Here is a 23,234-nt window from a genome sequence, read left to right as displayed (position 1 = left end):
CCGTGACCGCGGCATAGGCAGGGGTACCCCACAATGCAGTGTGAACTTTTTGTACTTGCATTGACTTGTGGGAGAAAAGGAAGATGGCGGCAGCACGATGTGGATGGAATGTTCGGCAAAATGTCTGTTGTTCTTGAATTATTGTAACTGAGTGCTTGGGGAGCAGCCACTCGAGAAAGATGACGTCCATTATCAAGCTGACTGTGTTATCTGGCGCTTATGATGAGGGGCCTCTATGTTATCTGCTTCAAGTCGATGAATTCAGGTTCTTGCTGGATTGTGGTTGGAACGAGTCATTTAGCGCAGAGATCATGGAGCCAATAAAAAAGTGAGTCGCATTTTATGAACCTTATTAAGCTTATCTGTCCCTTGGTCCATTTAAACTAGATTTTAAAACTCAACACTTAAGTGTTTTTACTAGCTATGAGAGAATTTGGACGTATAATATGTCTACTAAAATATATGAAGCAATGTAGTATACAGATGTATAGAACTTGTACATTGGTAAATATTTAGTTCTCTTAAGAAAGACTTCACCCTAAAACAGTCCTACTCCAGGCAAAAAGGAAGCTTACCAACCAACATGATCGTAAAATTATATTTTACTTAAATAATCTTGTAATTATGTACCTACATTTTGTTCTACAGTGGAACCTCGATTCAACGAAGTCGCTGGGGACCGGCCAAATTTGTTCGTTAAATCGAGGGTTCGTTATATCGAAAACCTTGATATAACCAATTTGAGGGGAAACAAGCCAAATGTTCGTTATATCGAGGTCATAGTTAATGATTGATTTGTAACACAGGTGACTTCTGTCACGCAATTCAATGCCATTTCTGTCACCCAGAAGTGCCGTGTTTTGAGATGCAATTCGTTAAGCATGGTGGCTTTCAGTATCAATTATTTTCACTTTTGAAGAGACGAGCAGCTTTTGTTTACAAAAAAACAACACTTTCAGAGTAGCGATTTAAAAATGTTGTAACAGAGAGGTTATACAGAAAGGTGTCTATGCTAACAAGGAAACAGGCTTTAGTGTTGTTATGTTGCACTACACAACATTTCTGGATTTCAAAGAAGTTAGAGCAGAAGTTAATTGATGTCAAAATACTATAGTGCCAATGTCTATGACATATAATAAGCCATTGACTGAAAGGCTGCTGTCTCTTTACCATTAGGATTACAAGGATTTGTTGACTGTTGATCTGCTCGGCGTTTATCTTCTGTCGCATGTTGACATTGTAATTCTTTTTATCGAGGTAGATTTTACGTTTGGGCTTCCGGATTATGTTTGTTATATCGAAGAATTCATTATATCGAGGATTGTTGCATCGAGGTTCTGTTCCATACATTTTACTGTAACTTTGGCCGGGACATAGAATATTGTTTGTTATATCGAGGACTTCGTTAAATAGAGGTTCCATTGTATTGTAAAAATCCTCCCCACCCCACTCCCACACACAGCCTTGCATGTAAGAGTAATAGCTGACTTTAATTCCAATTTTTAACTGAGGCAAGAACCTTGACTATAATATGCTTGTACACTGTAGTTCAAGTAATCTGTCTTTACGACCTCTATTTTGCAAACAAATTAACTGAAACATTCTCTCCTTAGACACATACACCAAATAGATGCTGTATTGATTACATTTCCCGATATATACCACATGGGTGCACTGCCGTACTTAGTAGGCAAGTGCGGCCTTCACTGTCCTATCTATGCTACTATTCCTGTGTACAAGATGGGACAGATGTTCATGTACGATCTATATCAGGTATGTACATGTACATGTTCATGTTCAACATTGTGAATTAGAAAACCATGATCATTAAAATCATTGTGTTGTAAGCAGGGATTTCAGTAATGTTCTAAACAGAAGGGTATCAGGATATGACATCTGGGCAGTAAAATCCGACAAGGACCGTAGGAGCCTTGCCAAGCTTGGGGTCCCCCCCCTGGAAAAGTTTGAAAATCTGCAATTGACGTGACACTCAGTTGCCTACAAGGGATCATTGTACATATAACTAAACCATAATTCAAATCCATCATTACAGGTGGATTTGTTCGTAATTTTGACATATTTTAAGTGAGCTCTCATGGAGATCATTTGTTTTCGCAGTGCATTGATTTGCGAATTTGTACTGCAATTTGGAGATACAAGGTAGATAATGCGTACTACAACCAGCGAAATTGTCGTTTCTTTGACTTAAAATAAGCTCAACTTTTTAGAAGACTGTTAGAGAGTCTTCTGAAAAAGACAGGAACAGTATTATTGTGTAAAATATTATGAAACAGGCAGGCACAGGTCTGTTGATAGGCAGTCAATTTGCCCGGTGCATGCCTGGTCCTTAATAAAACCCCTGTCTGATTGGCAGTGTACAGTTCCACTGGACCCATATTGTAGGGACATATTTTGTGTTAAATGATTTCTTTGTGTTGTTGCAGTCTCATCAAAACTATGAAGACTTTGATGTGTTCAGTCTGGATGATGTTGACGCTGTTTTCGATAAAATCATTCAGTTAAAATATTCTCAGAATGTCAGCTTGAAAGGTAAGTAGTAATATAGAGATCATCTATGAATACATGTAGGTACAGCTACACCGTAGAGCAGTTTTCAACTGAGTGTCTTTAAACCAAAACCAAAGTAATCACTTTAGCCAGTCACAAAGGACAAAAGCAATCAAACGAACCAATCAAAATTCGAAGAAAACACACGTAGCTGACACGTAGTACGGGAAAGCAAGTGCAAGCTAGTCACAAGTGGTTTTGGTTTTCGTTTTTTTGTTATTGGATTGGATACAAAAAGTGGCATGAGTATTTTAAGCCAACCTTGTAGTGTACATGTAGTAATGCAAACCAATTACTTTTTGATGTTCTAGTGGAAACTGTCCTAAGATCTGGACCATTATTATGCAAGAAAAACATTTACAGTCAACAACAAAACTATTGGTATTCTGCTTGCATGTAGGTTTAGTAGTAGTCAAGGAACATGTGATTTCTGAAACTTATGATGAAAAAAATTAGTTACACTTGTATTGTAGGTAACAAAAGCATGATAATATCTGGGAACAGAGAGGGAAAAGCAATTTATAAAATCAAGATGCATGTTGGTGGAGAGAGGTGCTGATAATGCAGATTTAATTTGTCTCACGCTCAGTACCACAGAAAGGTACAGTAAGTTGCCATCCTCTCGCGAGATGAGATTTTGGTCTCGAGAGATAAGACTCTCTTGTCAAGAGACAAGACTCTTGTATTGTGAGATGAGACATTTGTCTTGCAAGCTTTAAAAAACTATTAGTACCACCGCACGAGACTTTAATAGCCTGTTGTAAAGCAAACATGCAACCATGCAGCAACAATATCCAAGCATTAATGTTGCCAAACTTCACACTCTTTGACAATTGCTGTAAATTCTGATGGAAGGGGACTTGAGAATCTCAGACTCTTGATCTTGAACAGTCACAGCAAGCGATACACTTTAAGTCATCATCATGCCTTTTTTGTGAAGTGTTTAGTAAGTCTACTTAATTATTCTGTTTTGAATCACACTGTTATAAATTCAAAGGAAAAGGGCATGGTCTAACAATCACACCTTATGCTGCTGGTCACATGATTGGAGGAACCATGTGGAAAATTGTCAAAGATGGAGAAGAGGACATAATTTATGCTGTGGATTACAATCACAAGAAGGAAAGGTACATGTAGGAGAAACTTATAAATTAAAGGCCATTTTCAAGTGTGTCCATGTGTCAAAACAAGTCTTTTTGTGAAAACATTTATATGACAATGAGTTCGGTCTACAGTTTATTTTCATGCAAATCAAACTCATTTTAAAAAGAAAGGTTTTGCATGAAGACTTGTTATGAAACAGAGGCACAAGGAAATGGCCGACATGTATTAGTGAGCAGTTTCAATTTTGCTGTTTGTGCCTGTCTTAATCCTCCTCTGTCATTTCTTTTCTTGTCTAGTTTTGATTTATTTAATACTTCTGTGGTGTTGTTCTACCTTAGAATATCTTTATTTTGAGGTTCCCTTGTTGAGAAGGTAAAATTGGTGATCTCCCAGATACCAGTTTTTTTAGGTTGGAATTTCTGGTGTAGTCCTTTCATCATAAAGAATATAACAATTTGGGAAGTTGAGTTCAAGGTCAAAATCTCATTATACACTGTAATAAACAAGTGAGATTGCAATGCTCAACAAGGTTTTCATTGCAATACATGTACCCAGACATTTGAAATCTTCAATTCTTGTTGTACTGAGATTGCATTGCACAACAATCACGCTTATTTTTGTCGTTATTGTTTACCAGACATCTGAATGGAGCAGTTTTAGAAACTCTTAGCAGACCCTCTTTACTTATAACAGACAGCTTTAATGCACTTAATGTGCAAGCTAGAAGACGAGAAAGAGACACCCAGCTTATGAGTAAGTTTTGCATGCAATGTGCATACAATGTGCATACAGGAGAAACCTTCACCTTGAGCAGTGCTTGAAATTAGTGGTTGTCCATCTGAGCTGACCAAAAAGTTCACCAGGCAACCTTAATTTTCTTACTGAAAATAATTGAGAGTCTGGTTGCCCGAGGAGAAATCGATGGACAGCCCAGGGCTCCAAATTAATCCGAAACAACCCCTGACGTGGGTGACATCTCGGTTGTTGATGATGGTACCATATACATGTACTGTAGTTACATATAATTTAACCATTAATCCATGTTTTAAATATTTACATGTACATATGCAATACACTGCAGATATGAAAAAAGACCAGGCGTGTAATTCATCTAAAATGCAAATCTGTACGCTATTGCTCAATGAAACTACATTCAGGAGCTTGAAAAAGTTACTTGGACATCATTTCATGCACAAACAAACATTGAGGGGACCATATACAAATTTTCACTCATGGCTAAGAAGCTCACGCATTCACTTAAATTAGCAGTCAATGCTGCGGGAGCTCAAACCAACGATGTTTTATTTTCATGTGTTGTTTTCTCACTTTGTTTCATGTATTTTGCTTGCCTAAAGTTGCTGGTATGTGTTTTAGATTATACAAATAAATAAGTAAATAAGTTTTAATAAGTACAGTAAGTAATGTAAGTTCCATATCGTATGGACACCATCGTATTGTACATGTAAGTAATGTAATTATTTGTATTCATTTCATGTAACTATCTGATTGTACTTCTGCAAGAATACCGTAAATCCCGGAATTAGCGCCTCCCATCAAATGAGCAGCTCCTTCGAATAAGCACCCCTTTAAAATAAGTGCCTCCCCTCTAATAAGTGTCCCCTTGCCTCCCCCTGGTTTATGGAAGGGTGCTAAGACAACAGAGGATGTATAGTTTTGGTCATGTTCAATCACAAGCAAGTGATTATTTACTCATTCAAGCACTACACATTGACCATCGCAACAGATGGTATTGAAGGTGTCTCAGTGGAGTGGATTTCTGTAATGACTGCAGTGTTGGGCTGTCATGATAGAAATTCAACATATTGATACATCAATGTACAATGTACAGGTATGATTTAGATCCATGCACATAAATTTGTAACAAGGCTTTCTGCTTCTGTAAGAATATCAGGCATTACTCTAAGCCAGCTGAGACTGGATTTTGCTATCAAATTTTCAAATGTTTATCACAATTCTGTTTCTGCTTTCAAGTTTTATAAGCTGTTTATTACAATTACCCTATTCTGTTAATATTGTGTTGTGATTAAAAGGTGTGTCAGTGAAGTAGATTTGTCTAATGACAACAGTGTTGGGTTGTCATTATCGACAAATCCAACTCATTGATTCATATATATTCACGCACATGAATATAATAGTTATTTTACGACAAGACAGTCTACTTATGGTAGAATATCAGGTGTTACCCTAAGCCAGCTGAGACTGGATTTTGCTATCACATTTTCAAATGTTTATCACAATTCTTTTAGTCTTTTCAAGTTTTAAGCTGTTTATTACTAGCAATTATTCTATTGACGTTGGTGTCATGGTTTAAAGTAGTCTCCGTGAAGTGGATTTCTCAAATGACTGCAGTTTTGGGTTGTCATGATAGAAATTCAACTTATTGATACATACATGTATGCAATTATAAAGAAAGTGGATGTGACTAGTTCTTGTTCATTTTATTCCATCCACAGAACTGTTTCGTGGGAGTGTTTCCCACTCATCAGGATCTAGATGACAAAGTTAATTAGTTGGTTTATATAGAGTTCCCTTGAAGTCACACATGCTTTCACAATACTAGCTGTCTATATATATAGATCCATGCACATAAATTTGCAACAAGACCTTCTACTTCTGTGAGAATATCAGGTATGGCACTAAGCCAGCTTCTTGTGGACTTTGCTATCAAGTTTTAAGCTGTTTATCACAGTTGTATCATTGCTGGGTTGTGATTTAAAAGTGTGTCAGTGAAGTGGATTTGTCTAATGACAACAGTGTTGGGTTGTCATTATAGACAAATCCAACTCATTGATTCATATATATTCACGCACATGAAGAATAGTTATTTCACTACAAGACAGTCTACTTCTGCAAGAATACCAGGTGTTACACTAAGCCAGCTGAGACTGGATTTTGCTATGAGGTGTCTTAATGAAGTGGATTTGTCTAATGACTACAGTGTTAGGTTGTCATTATCGACAAATCCAACTCATTAATACATCTGTGAACATGCACACAAGGAATAGTTATTTTACAACAAGGAATTCTACTTACATGTATGCAAGGATATGATGTATGGTACTAAGCCAGCTGATTGTAGATGTTGCTATCAATTTTTCAGATGTTTATTACATTGTAGCTGTTTTCTGCCCTAAGCAGAAACTGAGCTTTTTATTGTGTAGTTAATATTATTATAATTGTGACATACATGTATCAGTAAGCTTTGAATCACAGTGATTAATACTTCTGAGAAAAAAAAAAAACCACAACGTGAAACAATTTTGTTTGATTGCTAAGTATTCCAAAAGAGCAACTGTTCTTTACATGTATTTCTTCGAAAATATTTTATTTAATACTTCTACTTGTAGTTCAACAAGAAATAATATTCTTTTAGGAAGCCAATGGTGTTTGTTTTTACATTGAGAATTGGCTCACTTTTTCTTGTTCTTGAAAAACATGATTTACACTTTGCCACATGTGAAACACTTAGGATATGACGGGTACATGTTGTTGTTTTTGAACAACCAGGATTCATCAGGGCAACCGAATTTAGAGGTCTCATTGTCTGGCATTGATAGACGGACAACCAGGATTTTTTTTTTTTATTTCAAGCACTGCTTAAGTAGTTTTAAGTTCAACTCATGTGCACGTATGTAAATCGTGGCTCTTCCAGATTGTTTGATGAGACGTCCATCAAAGGGTAGGTGACTAGTAATAGTGTAAATACATGTACTACATACAGTTCATGCCTACATACAAACACAACTTTATTTATCCTCAGGTTGACGAGGATGATTAGGCCTCTAGCAATTAAGCAGGCTAATTTACCAAGAAATATTTATGATACAAGTAAATTCAGAAAAATGAAAGATGACATAACTTCAGGCACGAGGTACCAGAGTTGTAGCTGACAGTCATTTTAACTAGTCTAGGTTTTAAGTCTGGGTGTAAATTAAATTTTCTGAAATTTTAAACCCTCCCCTTCCCCCCCCCCCCCCCAAAAAAAAGTAAGAAAACATCACTTCCCCAATACAGTTCACTAGCCCGATCACCTCAGGCTATCAAAGCTGTTAATTAAGAGTAGACAAGCAATCAATAATTAAAGGTGATATCTTTTTGAGGACAACTTGAAAAAAGGCTGATGTCTTTCATCTGTAACTTGTATCATGTTCATCTTCCTGTATCCTTTGAGTTATGTACAGTAGAAGACAATGTAAACAATTTACACAATTTACACAATTTCCAAGATGAAGCTGTGTACCCAAAGTTACATGTACATGATAGTGTTTTTGCTACTTGGTATTTGCTTAGATGAGATGTTGCAAACAGCTAGGAGGGATGGCAATGTACTGATTGTCGTGGATACTGCTGGAAGAGTTCTTGAGTTATCTCAACTCTTGGTAAAGCATAAAAATGTCTACAGTTAAATTTTCTGGCATACTCTACTGCAAGATGATTCATTATGTTAAGTAGTTCAAAGCATTTTCGCAAGATGGTTTCTCTTAGTTTGTTGTGCCTCTGAAGTATGATGAGTGTTGTCAGTCGTGTCTGTGAACTGTGACTGTCACTCTTGAGAATCCATTGTTGCTAGGTAAGTTATACCATATTCCTGTAAGTTTGGACTGGTGTTTTACTTGTTCGATCACAATATAGGATCAGTTATGGCGCAACCCTGATTCAGGATTATCAGCGTACTCCCTTGCAATGCTTAACAACGTCAGCTACAATGTGGTGGAATTTGCTAAGTCACAAGTAAGTTTAGATGGCAAGTAAATTTCGACCAGGTGCAGTACATGTACAGGGCTTGAAAAAGGTGCCATCCCATTTTCCGCGGACAAGTAGATTTTCCTTCGTTTCCTTCTGGGCAAATAACTTTTTGTTCTCACTTGCCCAATAAGCAAAAGATCAAGCAAGTCATCTGCCAACTAGACCATTAAAAGAGCAAACTCAGACTTGCCAAGGGCAAGCAAAATTTGAGAGCTACTTGTTCCAAGGGCAAGCTGGAATTTTTCAAGCCCTGCATATGCATGTACTTGTATTGGTATAATATTACCTGATTTCTATAACATGAAGGAGCTAGACGAATTGCTACTCCACCCCAAGATGAGATGTTAGTCCTTTGCGAGTAACCCCTATGAAATTAGGTTGTCTAACACCTTGCCAGAACTCATGCACACACGTCTTTACTCTCACAGTGCCACTTTCCACTGAGGCATACAGTTACATTTGTAGGGCAGGGAAAAACCCAAGTCCGATTGCCCAAGGCAAGTAGATTTTGCTCTCAGGCAGGTGAAAATGGAAGTCCAGTGGCCCAGTGGGCAAGTGAAATTAGCCTCAGTAGTCTTGTAAGTCTGAATAAAAATGTCAGCTTGATAAATGATAATTTCCAGTTAGAAGCCATTTCAAAACTGAAGACTGCAGGATTAGTTAACCATTAGGTTGAAAGCATGGATTAGTTAGGAAACCAATACTTGTTCACGTTTGTCTTCTGATCGCCATACTGGCCACCATGTCAGCAAGTAACATTTAAGTGGGAGCAAGTGAAAACTAAAATTTACTGGCCCACTGGACAAGTGAATTTCAAACCTTTTTTTCCTGCCCTGGCAGTGTGGATATTGACAAATTTAATGCGGGGGGGGGGGGGAGGGGGTGTTACACTATGATGGACTAGCACCCCCACACAAGGGGGAGTAGAAATACTCTCAGTCACTTCGTGCAACAGAAACTGGGGTATGCCCCAGGTGTATGGGCCACTGACCTGACACAGACTTTACCTTGCTTGGGATTGAAAGGTTGGCTTACCAATGAGTAGGCATTTTAAAGGGTGGGTTTCACAGTTCAGCGCATGTCTCTAAATCAAAATACTCTTGTGTCCTTATCACTGTTATCACTTTGAAAACGCCACTCAGATGTAGTTAAGTAATGACGTGCTATAGTTAGTCTTGGCAGAATGACGGATAAGCAGAATTCTCAGAAGATTTCAGTGGATTTTACCAACTCTGTCGACCGTTGAATTTAGTGTTGACCCGTACGATTTATTTTACAGTTGATGATTTTAACTTGCTTATGATTGGTTCATAAACAATGAAAAACTGTGCTTGTGCCAAAAAGTGTCCACAGGTGAATAAATAATACCGACATGCACGAACTGTGAGACTCTTCCTTTAAGATAAAGTGCTTACAACTGTAGTAAAGTGTTTCTTATGAAATGTTTTCATTTTTTTCTGTTCTCTTCAGGTGGAGTGGATGAGTGACAAAGTTATGAAGTCATTTGAAGTTGGTAGGATGAATCCTTATCAGTTTAGGTTTGTACAACTTAAAGTCAAAACTTGAGGATGCAAAAGTAATTAGTCATTGGGGTAACCACAACAGGGACACCAAGAACAACATGGATTAAAAATAAGTGAATTTATACATTTTTTTTACCTATGAATCTTGTGATTCTCTTAAGTGATTTAGTTCATTTCTCTTCGTCAAAACTATCTCAAAACTGATTATGGAACATAGTCTTAAATTACATTACAGGGACATAATTTATGCCAATTTATGTACACTGATTTGCACCACCATGCAAGTTAAAAATTTACAGTAAATTGGCCTGGTCTTAGCCAAACACAATGAAGTTATTTTTACAGTCATATAATAAAGAAGATATCAAAATTCATAGCTGTTTAAAGCATGTTGTGTTTTAACTGATTACTGTCCAGATGTTTCTGTTAACTGATCAATACCTTGTTTGATATTCTGTTATTATCACTCTTTTATGAAGTGGTGTTACAGTGCGACTGCTCGAACCAGGCCACTTCAAAAAGAGTTAACCAATCAGAACGTTACTCATGAACAAAGGATAAGATCTTTTTCTCAAATAAACCAATAACATTGAAGAATACGAACAACAGTTCTGAAGACCCAACAAGGTGCAAAGTGCTGCGAACCTCTCAGGAGTCTTTGCCATATGTTGATTGACCTGTTTTGATCCCACAGTTTGTACGCTTTCAACAGTTTCAGTTTAGTTGTCACTAAATGAGTTTGCAAGATAATTTTTCGAATGATTTATAATTATGATAGTTCACAGTCAAGGACTGAATCTCTGCAAGTGTATATAATGCAGAGAAGTCAGTAGTACTTATGTATTCATGTCAAACAGACCCTTTTTACTTGCCATCATGAGAAAGCTACCAGTCCATTGTTCTTCCATGTACATGTAGCTTACATTTTGATTGGGTAGTTTTCTTCTAGGTGGCCCAGTTTGAGTAGTCGCAAGTTGTAAGTTGCACACAGCTGATCACTTGTTCTTTTGTTGACTGATCATTTGTTCTTTTTGAAGGCACTGTTCTTTGTGTCACAGCTTGGCAGACCTTGCTAGGGTCCCTGAACCTAAAATTGTCCTGGCATCAGTTGCAGATTTGACTTGTGGCTTTTCACGGGAGCTGTTTATCAAATGGGCAGAGGATCCTAAAAACACAGTTGTGTTCACCTGCCGTCCTTCACCTGGGGCACTGGCTCGCACTTTGATTGACAACTTACAGCAAAAGACGATAGACATAGAGGTACATGTGTAAGAGGACATTGTATTTTCTAAAATACATGTACAGCTGTACTTGATAAAGCATTATATCATAATATCCCGCATTAAAGCCCCCGGATATATAAGGCTTAAGCCCTTCTATTTACTGACAAAGATGTTGTTCCGGATATAAGCCCCCCCAGGATATAAGCCCATCTAATGTGTAAGTACTTTCCTTTTTGTATTTCGTTTCAAACATCAGATTTGATCAAAATCAAAATCATCCAATTGTAATCGAAAGTTATAGGCTAATAGGGTAATAGCTCTAAATGTAATGGTATGTTAGCTTTAATTCATTTGTCAGATACGTTTTATCTCATCATTCTGAAAAAAAATTTTAATTCCACTTATATGCCCCCCCTGGATATAAGTCCCCCCCCCCCTTCCCAAGTTATTAGCCACCCTAAACCCCTTATGAAGTTATATAAGCCTATGGCTTTAACGTGAGATCTCATGGTATGTGCAGGGCCATGCTGGTAAAGGCCCAGCATATTCCATAAGTGTGCCCCTCACACTGTCTTGTTGAAGAAATGTATTTTCTAAACTGCAACTGAAAGGCCATTCTATTAGAGGGGTTTCCTATGAAGTGTTGTAAAACCAAAACCAAGGTAAGTACTCTGGGTGGCTAATGACAAAGGATGCAGACAATCCTGTGAACCAATCAAAACTCCAAGCAAATACATGTTATTGCCTTGAAGCACAGGAAACGTGTGCAAGCTAGTCATCATTTGGTTTTGACTTTACTTCTGGTTGCATAACAATGTGGCACAATTTTTTGCATGAAAACTGCTTTATGGGCCCAAGATATTTACAGTATGGTAACAGTGTACATGTAGTATAGGTTACGATAGAGTCTGTATTTGCGCATAGTGGTCCATCATGTAGACATCTACACATTTTTCTTCAGTTTCCTTAGCATAAAACAAGAAGGACTAATTTGGTTACTCCCTTGCCTCCTGAGGGGATGCTCTCTGTTACATGGTTACCCCCATCATCAAATTTCCCGCTACCCACTTGCCAGTGCAACAACCAAGAGGCCGCCATGCCTGCCTGCAACATGGTCCATATAAAGACTGAGGGTGGATATCATCCTAATTGACTGTTATATTAAACTAACAAACAAGCAAATAAGAGGCATGAAAATTATCGTGATTATTCAACAAGTATAAAATTAGGTTCAATTCTCTTGGTATCGGCTCATTTTGGAACTCTTTTACATGTCCAGGGCTTATAAAAACAATTAAACTCATCAACAATAGATGAGCTTGGGGGAGGTGCCTGGAAAGATACTGGAGCCTCGAGCACAAGAGCCAAGTGTGTAGGGTAACCATGACAACCCTGTGCACAAGAGCCAAGTTGTAGGGCAACCATGACAACCCTGTGAGCGGCAACCACCAGGCACCGTCACACTGCAAAAACAGTGGAACCATGATGCTTACCTCATACTTACCAGCGAGGGAGGGAGGGCAGGGAGCTAAATCGCCAAGCACAGTCGAAACGGCACAAATGCACGTGAGAATGAGTTGACCTCAAAAGCCACACTGTAAAATTACACGACCCCCAGCAGACTTCACACCACTGCGCATGTCCAAAACAGGGGAAGGCTGCTGACCAGCATTGTTTCGCATTTAACTTAGCTTAAATTACATTTAACCACATTTAATGGTACTTTTTTTAGGATATGCATGCAAATGTACATGTAACAATATCAACATTAATTTCAGGTGAAAACAAGAGTTAGACTGGAAGGAGAGGAGCTTGAGAGATATCTAGAAAAAGAAAAAGAGAAGGAGAAAAGCCGACCAGTGACTGATGCAACCGACAGAAGGTACAGGTGCATTCACAGTCTTATCTGTATCATGCTTGTCTTACTATTTTTCCTGCTATCTTGAACTTAACTACTAATTTGTAATGTCACAAAATTCTTCTTAATTGTTGCATAGCACTCAAATTGACCAAGTTATAATGTCTTCACATCTAATTTTATTTACAAAAGTATGCAGCTCATGGCTCCATTATCGAATGGTATTGTTACACTCAGGAGATACATGCACACTGCAAAGCCAGTATATTTTAGGGTTAACTTGCAGATGATATAACTGATGTAATAATTGGGGGCTACTAGAGCATAAAGTATATGGCTTGAGGTCATGGCATATGAATAGAACACAACGCCGGAGAACATTGTGAGAGCACTAAGAACCAAGTATTTTCTCGTCTGCTGGCCCCACCCTTAATGAATAAGTAATTGGTCATATCATATTTCTTGATCATGATCTTCTAGGACTCTGTCAGCACAAGCCTGTTAATGCACTGTTCTCTGTGGGAGCATCCGAGCATGGGAAGCTCCCTTACAATTTGCAAATTTGTAATATTGATTTTGTTTGTTGATTTGTTTTTCTTTATTTCAGTCATCGGCTGGTAGCAGAGGAGAGTGACAGTGACAGTGACGAAGATTTAGAAGGAGGTGTAAGACATGATCTTATGATGGCTGATGAAAAGGTACATGTCGAAACTTCATGGTGGCATCCACAAGTCACTTACTCTCTTAATCGTCTTCTTTCCTGATGGAACATAGGTCTTCAACTAGTGCTCGCCACCTGACCCTGCAAGCCTTCTCTCCTCCAACTCTGCCATTCTCGTGCACCTGCAGGTGTGACGTGGTCTCCCTCTCTTTCGCTTCTCTTTTCTTTTGTTCTCTTTACTTCGCTTTTTTTAGAAGGCAGCTTGGCCTTGTGTTTAAGGGTGCTGCATGTGTGATCCGGAGGTCCCAAGTTCAAATCATCGTCCTTGCCACTAGATGGATTTGTGTTTGGTGGTCCCAGATTCAACTCCACACTTTGTAAATAGCCAACTGGTCAGCCTCCCACCAGTTGGGATTTTTAACAAGTTTCTGTTCACTTTTGCAATATTTGTTTGCTTGTTTCAGTGTCCCCAATAAATACAGCAGTGCTAAACACTTCAGCACTTTCAAAGAGTGTTTTGTTTTGTTTTGTTTTGTTTTGTTTTTTTTGTTGTTTTTTTTTTGTTGTTGTTGTTTTGTTTTTTTGTTTTGTTGTGTTTTTTTTTTTTTTTTTTGGCTTTTACTTTTTTTTTTGTTTTCCCCTGGGTTTCCACTCACAACCATGTGTAGCATAATTGAAAATAGCATGACTTTGGGGCATCTCGGTCTTTTGCTAACCTTACATGTACACTTTCTTTATTGTCTCTTTCCAGGGTGGTCGTAAAAGCAGTTTTTTCAAACAGGCCAGATCTTACCCCATGTTTCCGTGCCATGAAGAAAAAGTTAAATGGGATGATTACGGAGAGTTTATCAAGTATGTTAACAAGTTGTTTCATATCAAGCAAGTTTATGTTTCATTTCGTTACTTTCAGATTTTCATTATTTTTACCGGGTCTGTACGATCTCTCATTGCTGATTATCTGACATAATTTCCAATTTACTTTATGATTCAAACAGACCCGAAGATTTTATGGTCAGAGAGTTAGCGGCAGCTGAAGAAGAGAAGGCCAAAGTGGTGAGAAATGTCCATTTTATGTTAGCTCAGAGTTACACTTATAGTAAATCTTCTACTTATATGTACGTCTAATTATAGACGCTTTTAGCACACGTTTTTAGCTGTTATTCATCTGTTCACAGTCAGCCGTTCAAAAACAAACTACAGCCATTCAGCCGTTCGACTTCTGCCTTTCAAAACTTTTCGTCAACCATTCAGCCGTTCGACCTCATCCGTTCAAAAATTTTCCTTCTTCAACCGTTCAATGTACCCGTTTTTAACGGTTTGTGGACCCGTTTCTTATCCGTTCACTAGCTGTGCGTTCAGCCGTTCGAATGGATTCCGTAAGGAACGTTTTCGCGTGAGAGGTCACATTTTAGGAAAAGATCGACAATTGGTATAGGCTTGGTTACCACCTGCTATTAAAAAAAATGAGCCTATGCTCTTCTTGGGGAGGACCCTTAGGACCCTTTGGGACCAGACGCGAGAGAGCAGTGGAAATCGAGCTTACCATTTCCTGTGAAGATCCTTGATATGAAGTATTTCACGGCCCTAAAGAAGTGCTAAAACAAACTGGACTGCCTGCAGTGTATGTTAAGAATTTTTTTAACAAGAGATCTCAAACAGAAATAAGAGTGGCGAAGCTTTTTGTTTTGGTTTTTGTTTTGTTTTATTTTGTTTTTTCCGTTTTTTTTTTTGTTTTTTTTTTGGTTATTCCATGTTGATTTTCATTGCCTCGGCTCCCCTAAGTTATGCCTTCCAAAGTGCTAAACCAAAGTCTCTCCTAACCCCACCCCGCTTCAAAAGGCCGCCTCACTCTCCCCTCGCCCTTTACTAGCCCCGTATTCCGTTGCTCATAAAGTTCCCTCTTTTCAAGATTAATGCAGGTTTCTGCTACTTTCTACTTATCTTTCAACAGGAGCAAAATAAAAAAGAAACCGTGGATACTGAGGCTCTCGCTGGACAAGGTGAGTTACAGGTCAAAGGCCATTGTAAGGTCTTTCAGTTCTTTGTTCAGGATATACAGTGTACTTCATAGGTGAATGTTAAAAGTGCTTCAAATCATGCATCACCTTTTGTTAAACCAATTGACTTTCCTCGCTTTATGAACTTTACTGGCTTAAAGTAAAGCACATCAATCCGCAAAAGTAAATAGGCCATTTCCAAGTTAATTTGTGCCTCGGTTTCAAAACGAGACCTCGTGAAAAACCTTTCATGAAAATGAGTTTGATATGCATGAAAATGAACCTGTAGAGGAGACACATTCCCATATGAATGGTTTCGACTCGTTTTGACACAGAGGCAAAATGCAACTTGGAAATGGCCTATTTGGTTCAACAACAGGTATTGCATGACCAGGCTTTTTTAGCCAGACGGGCGTCCCGGCGTCCTGTGGACGGCCACTTTTTAAAGAAAAATCGTTTTATTTTTCACATATTGCTTGACAAATTGTTCATTTGAGCAGGCCCTGTAGCGCATTTTGGACGGCCACTTTTCAAATCTTGGCTAAAAGCCTGTGCATGTCTTGCTCTACTTATGACACTTTGTTCAGTCGTTTCTGAGTACTTGTTCTCGGTAAAAAGTCAGGGAATAGTGAATCAAGAATTGAGTCAGTGAATGGTCAGCAAATTGTCTTTGTAGGCGTCTTTATGTAATGTATCAACACGAAAGACCGTGTTTGACCTCTTTTCCAAACACAGAGAAGAGAGTTGAAAATGCGACGCGTAGCGGAATATTTTTGACGAACTGCGAGATGTTTGGAAATGTGGTCAAACATTGACTTGAGTGTTTGATATGTTTTCCTTTGCGCTAGAAAGTCGAATTGTTCTTATAATTTTGCGGCCTGCTTGGCAATAAATATATAGACCTCTTCAATTGACATACTATCTAACAAGTTGTTGATGTGTTTTTTTTTTTTTCTTTTAAGGAGAACTGGCGAAGGTGCCAACAAAGTGTGTGGCAGAGAAGAGACAACTTAATCTTAGGTGAGACAGAATAGTTTTTTTTTTTTCATCCCTCGTTTTGCCAGAAGCTGACAAGGTGGCCAGAAGTCAAAAAATCAAGGAAAAATTGCCATTTCGGCAAATTTTCGTGTTCATAGTCGAAGATTTTCCGAGGCATATTATCCAATCATTAACTAACACGTCAATCTCAAAGTTCTGACTTCAGAATGACGTCAAAAGATTCGTCCTTGTTACTTACATAGCAACTGCTCATTTTTTTCACCGATCGGTCAACAAGACTAGGAACTTCTTCGGATATACTGAAGACTTGTCGAACAGACGCCTGTTTTCCAGGCTGTTTAAAGAACGTGGACGGGAAAGCAATTTTACGTAAAACGGTCATTCCATTTTTGTCCGATATTTTAACAGTTATGAGAGAGTAATTGGCAGTTAATAGGAGGCAATGAGAGCATTTTTTTTTTTTTATGCTAACGAACGTTTTTCTTTTTTTTTTTTTAAATTTTTTTTTTGTGTGTGTGTGTATTTGTGCTGTTACTGAGCCTCAGAAACTTGTTTATGTTGTTTTCAGATGTTCCATGTTGTATATCGACTTTGAGGGCAGATCGGATGGCGAGTCCATAAAGAGAATTCTCTCACTTGTGAATCCAAGGAATCTTGTAAGTTCGTGTCCTTCTTCAATACGTTTACGGACCTTTTACCACGACATACCCTCACAATTGATAAGTATAAGTAACTGTACGACTTCGAGTGCAGTTGACTACGAATGATATTTGAAAATTCCTCTCAAAATCACGCAAGCCTTTAGGCAAGTGCAATTTGAAAGAATTTTCAAATTTCACGAGTAGTGTAAATCCTTAATTGCTCGAGCCCTCATACGATTACCCATTTGTTATATGACCGAGACAATTACGTATGCACGGTCAATGTTTTGCCCTGAATACAACTGAATTAAAAACTAATGATAGATTTACCTGCTCTCTGCCAATCACACTGAGGTTTTGCAAGTCTTATGAAAACTGCTTTGTACACAGTTACGGTTAAATTGAGGATTCTGGAAAGTAGAAAATAGTAGTCAGTTCTAGCTTATCAGGCTACCGTGTTTATCGTTGTGAGACTGTGTATTCATACGCCATATTGAATCTTAACTTTGATTCCCTGTCCAGATTCTTGTGCACGGTGAAGCGGAAGCCACAGAACACTTGGCTGAGTACTGTCGGCAGACCAGCAGCATTCAAGTAAACCAGGTTTTTACTCCAAGATGTGGAGACACTGTCGACTCCACTGGAGAAAGATACATTTACCAGGTGAGGCACAAAGAAAGAAGACACTTAGTGTCGTTGTCTGTGCTAGTTGTTTTACGAGCTCGAGAATTTATTTTTGAAAAAGAAGCGTAAATATTAGCTATTTAAGGTTATTCCACTGAAATAGAACCTGCACTGAGATTTTTGTGAAACTTTCCCTATTGATTATTTATATTATAGGAACTTAAATTTTGAAATAAAAATGAGGGGTCCCCATGTTCGTTTAGGAGCAACAGCACCTTGTTTATACCCATATAAATCCTTATAATAGCACCATGATTGTGGTCACGATTGCTTGCTAAATTCACGTTTCCGACGATTGCTGTTTGTTCTACACTGAGAATTGGTCCATATTTATTTTACACGGAGAAATTTGTTACTCAATGCAAAACAACAGAAAAAATGATAGGTCACCATACTCGTTTGCGAGAAAATGACGATTTACCTCTATGGCGAGGTAAAGCTGTAAAGAAAAAGCCGCCATTTTTTAATGCGCGCGCTAATCACACGTGAAATTATGCGCAGTAGGGATGCGCAATGCAATACTGAGGAATGACCTTAAAATGTAGTGGTTATCTGCTAATACAATCTTCTTAAGGCCACAAACCTGAAGGGATCTTAAAATAAGGGAATCGCTAAAGGCGGGGTTTCACTGCTAATGAAAGCTGCGATAATGGTGTTCCTATCTAGCTCAACATGCCTGGAAGTAAGATCCAACCTTCAGGGCAAGTGATGTCCTTGCAAAGGGCTTTGTCCACAGTAAGACCTCTGCGATAGTGTAGGAGAACTTTCATGTGGTACTATTTAATACGCTGAAATACTTTTGTGTGACCACTTAAATAAAAGTTACTTGTTTAGAGGACGAAAGTATATGTGGTGTTGTTTATTCATGCTATGCAAAATGGTTCTAATTAATGGACCTTGAAGATCAAAGCTAAAGCTTTAAAAATTATGTCATACAATGTTGTTTTCACTTCAAGTCTGTGGATGGAACCCTAATGTGTGACTTGATGGTTATGCAATAGCGATATCCCTTCTTTATTTTACAGAGTTCGAACGATTTTCACATTTTGCCACATCCTACATAGAGTTAATCTTTGATTATTTGTCCAAAAGTAATGTACATCCTATTTGAGCAAAGACGATCGTATTATAAATTTTCACTTTTCACCCGGTAGGTCAAGTTGCGTGACGCGCTAGTTAGTTCGTTGCAGTTTTCTCGCGCGCGTGACGCGGAACTCGCGTGGGTGGATGGACAGCTACACATGAACGCTTCCGACTCGCACGTGGGGCTGGTTCTAGAGGATGGAGAATTGCGTGACGAGGACGAAGGTCAGGAGAAAATGGAAACTGATCAAAGTGGTAAGGAGGAGCCAATGGACACGGTACCTGTGTTAGAGCAACTTTCGTTGTCTGAGGTGAGGATTTATTGACTTTCATTTCTTGCACAAGTGCCCTGTTAACAGAGATCTTTAGAATTTCTTGCGTTTTCAAACGATTCCGTTAGGCGTCTAGCTTAGCAAGGTTAAATAGTGTAACCTTGTAACCTTGTAACCTTAAATTGTATAGTAATGTTGCTTCCACTTGCCGCAAATTTGTGTCCCTAGATTCAGTATACGAAAGAGCCCCTAACGCCCATGTCCTCTCTCCCCAGATCACTGGGCACACCTCGGTGTATATCAACGAGCCTCGCCTGTCAGATTTTAAGCAGGTGTTGAACAAGGCCGGTATCCAGGCGGAATTTGCGGGTGGCGTTCTGATCTGTAACAATGTTGTTGCAGTTAGAAGGGTAAGTAAAGTTATCTTGAAATTCTAATTCAGTGATGCTGTCACGAAGAGAAGTTAAACCGGCAGTTATCTCCTTGAGGTTTTCAGTGGCTGAGCGTGGTTATCCCGGCCAGTATTACAGAGTTAACAGCTTTCTGTATGAAATTTGTCTGTTGACTGAAAGTGGGTGGACTTTGGAGTAATTTCGTTATAAGACCTGAATTAGCTGTCTACAATGAACGTAATCCATGTTTCTACAGCTTTTTTCCTATTTTTCGTACTATCGTTTATGTTCTTTGTTGAACTCTTGGTAGTTTTGAACCAAACGAACTGAGGATAGTAGCCTGTTCTCAACTTTTCCCACTCCTCTAAGTTAATATTTCTTTTCTTCAGAACGAGACTGGTCGCGTGGGACTGGAAGGAGCCGTGTGCGATGACTATTACAAGATCCGGGAACTTTTATATGAACAGTACGCTGTGGTGTAAAGAAAGCAGTAGTTGTGCCAAAGAACACTGCAAACAACGCCATGCTAAGAACTTTGGTAGACACAAAAAAAAACTGCTCAATGGCTGTCGTTTGAGAAGTCAGCGGTTTTGTTTAACAAGAAAGTTTGCAGTGCCTGAGAAAATCTTGTCTGTAATCTGCGAAAAAGCTTCCAGGATTAAGTTTCGTTGGTGAAGTTTATGTTGCTTTGTATAGTTGAGATAACAAGCACGGAAGCCTCAGGAAAGGCGTGAACTGAGTTCAATGAAACAAAACCCTTCCCTACAAGAGTTTTCATGTGCGTTTGAATCTCTTCGAGTCGTGGTGGTGTGAAAGAAAGAGCAGGAGAACAAGGAGGAACACAAACAAGAGGAGCAGGAGCAGGCGGACGAAGACCAGAGTGAAGAAGAGCTGATGGTGGTGATGTGAATGGCTTGAACATTGTTGATAACTTTGCTTCGAAGGGGATTTTCCTCATCAAAAAACACTCACAATGTGCAAAATCACGTGTGTTCGATGCCAGAGCACAAAGACAGCACAGCACCTGGTGAAGCTCCACAAGAACCGAAGCTTCCTCAAATCGACTGCTTTGATGACGGAATTTTTTCTCAGTAGACAGTGTTGCTTCCGTCGTTGTAAAAAGGAAACATTTTATCGTTGACTTTGTTTTGACTTAAAACCTTAGATCTGCAATTACCTATTGCGACAAGAACAGTAAGAGACAGTTCAGTTGAAGAGCCCTAATTTCTTGTTAATTAAAAAAGAAATTCATTTCGTGTACTAATGGAGCCATTTTCGTAATATTACGAGATAAATCACACCCAAAGAAATTACGGCGCGTGATTGGCGTAGTAGGTAATTGCTTTGATCTGATTAATTAGAGGAGAGTTTCTTGTGAACCAATTCAAAAGAAAAGTCGTGGAAACGTTGAGAAATGAATGGAAAACTGCGCAGTTACGAATAGACCCACTTAGTTCCCTCGAAAAGATTGTTTTTGCATGCAGGAATTGTCTTGGCTTAGGAGGAGGAAAACTAATGAGGGTGGAAGACAGAACTTGTTAAAAAAATAAAATTCTTAAGAGGAGCGTGACGGAATGTTGGTTCGAATGGAATTAGAAATTACTCCTTTACATCTTCAATTTTGCTACAGTACGTTTAGTGCTTCAAGTACGTATCTGATTGAACAGGTTGATCTTTCACTTTCCTAGCATTTTGATAGCGGAGCCCCATACTCATATAGGAACGAAAAGGAAACCCATGAGTTGATTTTCTCATGGTTATCATGGCTAGCGGCATTGCTTGTGGGCGCGTACGCACGACGGCGACGGCGACGACGACGACGGAATCGCGCAACATGGCGGTCATACGCCAAATAATAGGTTGACAGAGACATGCAGCCTAGGATTACCGTGTACTTCTTTGATATTGGACATCCATGTTATGATCAATTGGCACCTGTCAAAACAAAGTATCCGCTGACCAGTATTACGTGACCATATCGCGGACTCAAGTTTATAGCTCATCGAGGTCACGTGTTTTTTTGAAGTTGACCGCTGACCAAGTGCTGGTTATCGATTGGATCGCGGACTCATGTCAGGTTAACTTGTTGAAAACTGGGCAGGATTGTTCGTAAGCCGGTTAACGCTAACCCAGGATTAGTAGTTAACCGAATTATAACTTTTTCTTCTGTACAAATATTTTTTGCTGCTTTGTTTTGTGTATATGGTGATTATTTAAACTCAACACAGAAGGCCAAACAATATACAGAAAACCTCACCGCAAAGTTACAAAACTCAAATCAAAATTCTACCTTTTCCTGGGTTAGCTTAATCGGGCTCTGAACAACCGGCCCAGGAGCTACGCTTTTAGGCTGGCCTAAATCTATATATTAGAGTTCGTTTGTCAGATCAGTGTCACCTTTGTCAACAGATATGGTGCTTGGTTGAAATTTAGCTTATGGTACCATGGTACCATGGCAACATCGTAAGAAAACCGTAAAAACCTAAAATTTGCGCGATCCAAATTTCATACAGAAAACTCAGTCGGGTTACCCAGGCAGTAGTTTGTTCGGTTTCCCAAACAAATGCATGTAGTACCGACCGGTATTTGTACACCAGTCTGGAGAACAACTCGGGTCAATCAACTGGAAAACAAAAGCCTTTGCTGGAAGCGTCCCACCTAAAAGCGATTTTAAAAGCGAATCTATTATGCCAAACTTAAGTATATGTAGGCATCGCTTTAGAAACATCTTCCTCGTCGACTTTTTCAAGCCTTCATTTTTGTTGCCAAAGGATACTCATGGCGTTTCGATTGCGTTTGTTTCGTGCATGAGAAGCCCCACATTTACTGTCGTGCTGTGAAGAGAAAATCTCTACAACCCCTGCTTTTGTGCAATAAAAGAGATGCTTGATTGGCCATGGGACGTGGGCGAGATTTGAAACCTTTTACTTGCTCAAACAATTCAGGTACACGGGTCTTGTCGTTTCAAGAAGGATTCCCCCCCCCCCCCGCCCCCTACCCTCTGCAAAGCTATGTTAAAAGAATGAAAAGCACGAGAACAGCTTGTTGTGTTAGCGTGTCGTTTTTTTGTGTGTGTGTGTTTGTTTGTTTGTTTGTTTTTTTTTTGAGCGGGTGGGGGAGTGGGTTGTCAATCTCTCGTGGGTTGTCAATCTTGTTTTATGTTTGTTTCTATTCTACATGTTTTCCTTTTAAAAAAAGGCACCAATGCCAGTGTTCCGAGGACAACTACTGCCTGACCGCAAAAGTCTCAATTTGCTGACCTCCGACATGTACGGATACGGCATTCTAATGCGAATCTGAGTACATCCGGTACGATTGATGCCGGCTCTATGAAGGATTATATAAAATTGTCTAGTGAATGCAAACCTTGCCAGTCTCTTCAGTGTTCTGAATGTGCGCAGCCGTGCACCCACAGTGTCTCACTAAATTTAATATATTGCATCTTAGAATCTCGAGAACGAA

At 39.0% G+C, this 23,234-nt stretch overlaps 1 protein-coding gene across 4 annotated transcripts; it reads left to right on the top strand.

The window, feature by feature from the left end:
• The first annotated feature begins 60 nt into the window (after positions 1-60).
• Positions 61-22,720, top strand: LOC145466432 (cleavage and polyadenylation specificity factor subunit 2-like). Of its 4 annotated transcripts, none has more exons than XM_081450150.1 (20): positions 61-328; positions 1,614-1,773; positions 2,445-2,550; positions 3,566-3,695; positions 4,310-4,425; positions 7,984-8,072; positions 8,326-8,424; positions 9,910-9,977; positions 11,000-11,222; positions 12,964-13,073; positions 13,651-13,741; positions 14,456-14,556; positions 14,700-14,754; positions 15,656-15,704; positions 16,664-16,721; positions 17,269-17,356; positions 17,864-18,004; positions 19,180-19,419; positions 19,656-19,790; positions 20,162-22,720. In XM_081450150.1, exons 1-20 carry the CDS (start codon positions 180-182, stop codon positions 20,252-20,254), a joined length of 2,301 nt encoding a protein of 766 aa, XP_081306276.1. In that variant the 5' UTR covers positions 61-179; the 3' UTR covers positions 20,255-22,720. The 4 variants fall into 4 exon arrangements, with proteins under 4 accessions (XP_081306276.1, XP_081306277.1, XP_081306275.1 ...); XM_081450151.1 differs by having other exon boundaries at positions 63-328; positions 12,964-13,067; positions 14,700-14,757; XM_081450149.1 differs by having other exon boundaries at positions 63-328; positions 14,700-14,757.
• The last annotated feature ends 514 nt before the right edge of the window (positions 22,721-23,234 follow it).

Source organism: Orbicella franksi, chromosome 13, assembly GCF_964199315.1.
Source record: "Orbicella franksi chromosome 13, jaOrbFran1.1, whole genome shotgun sequence".
Classification (NCBI taxonomy): Eukaryota; Metazoa; Cnidaria; class Anthozoa; order Scleractinia; family Merulinidae; genus Orbicella; species Orbicella franksi.
This window is presented reverse-complemented; position numbering and strand designations above follow the sequence as displayed.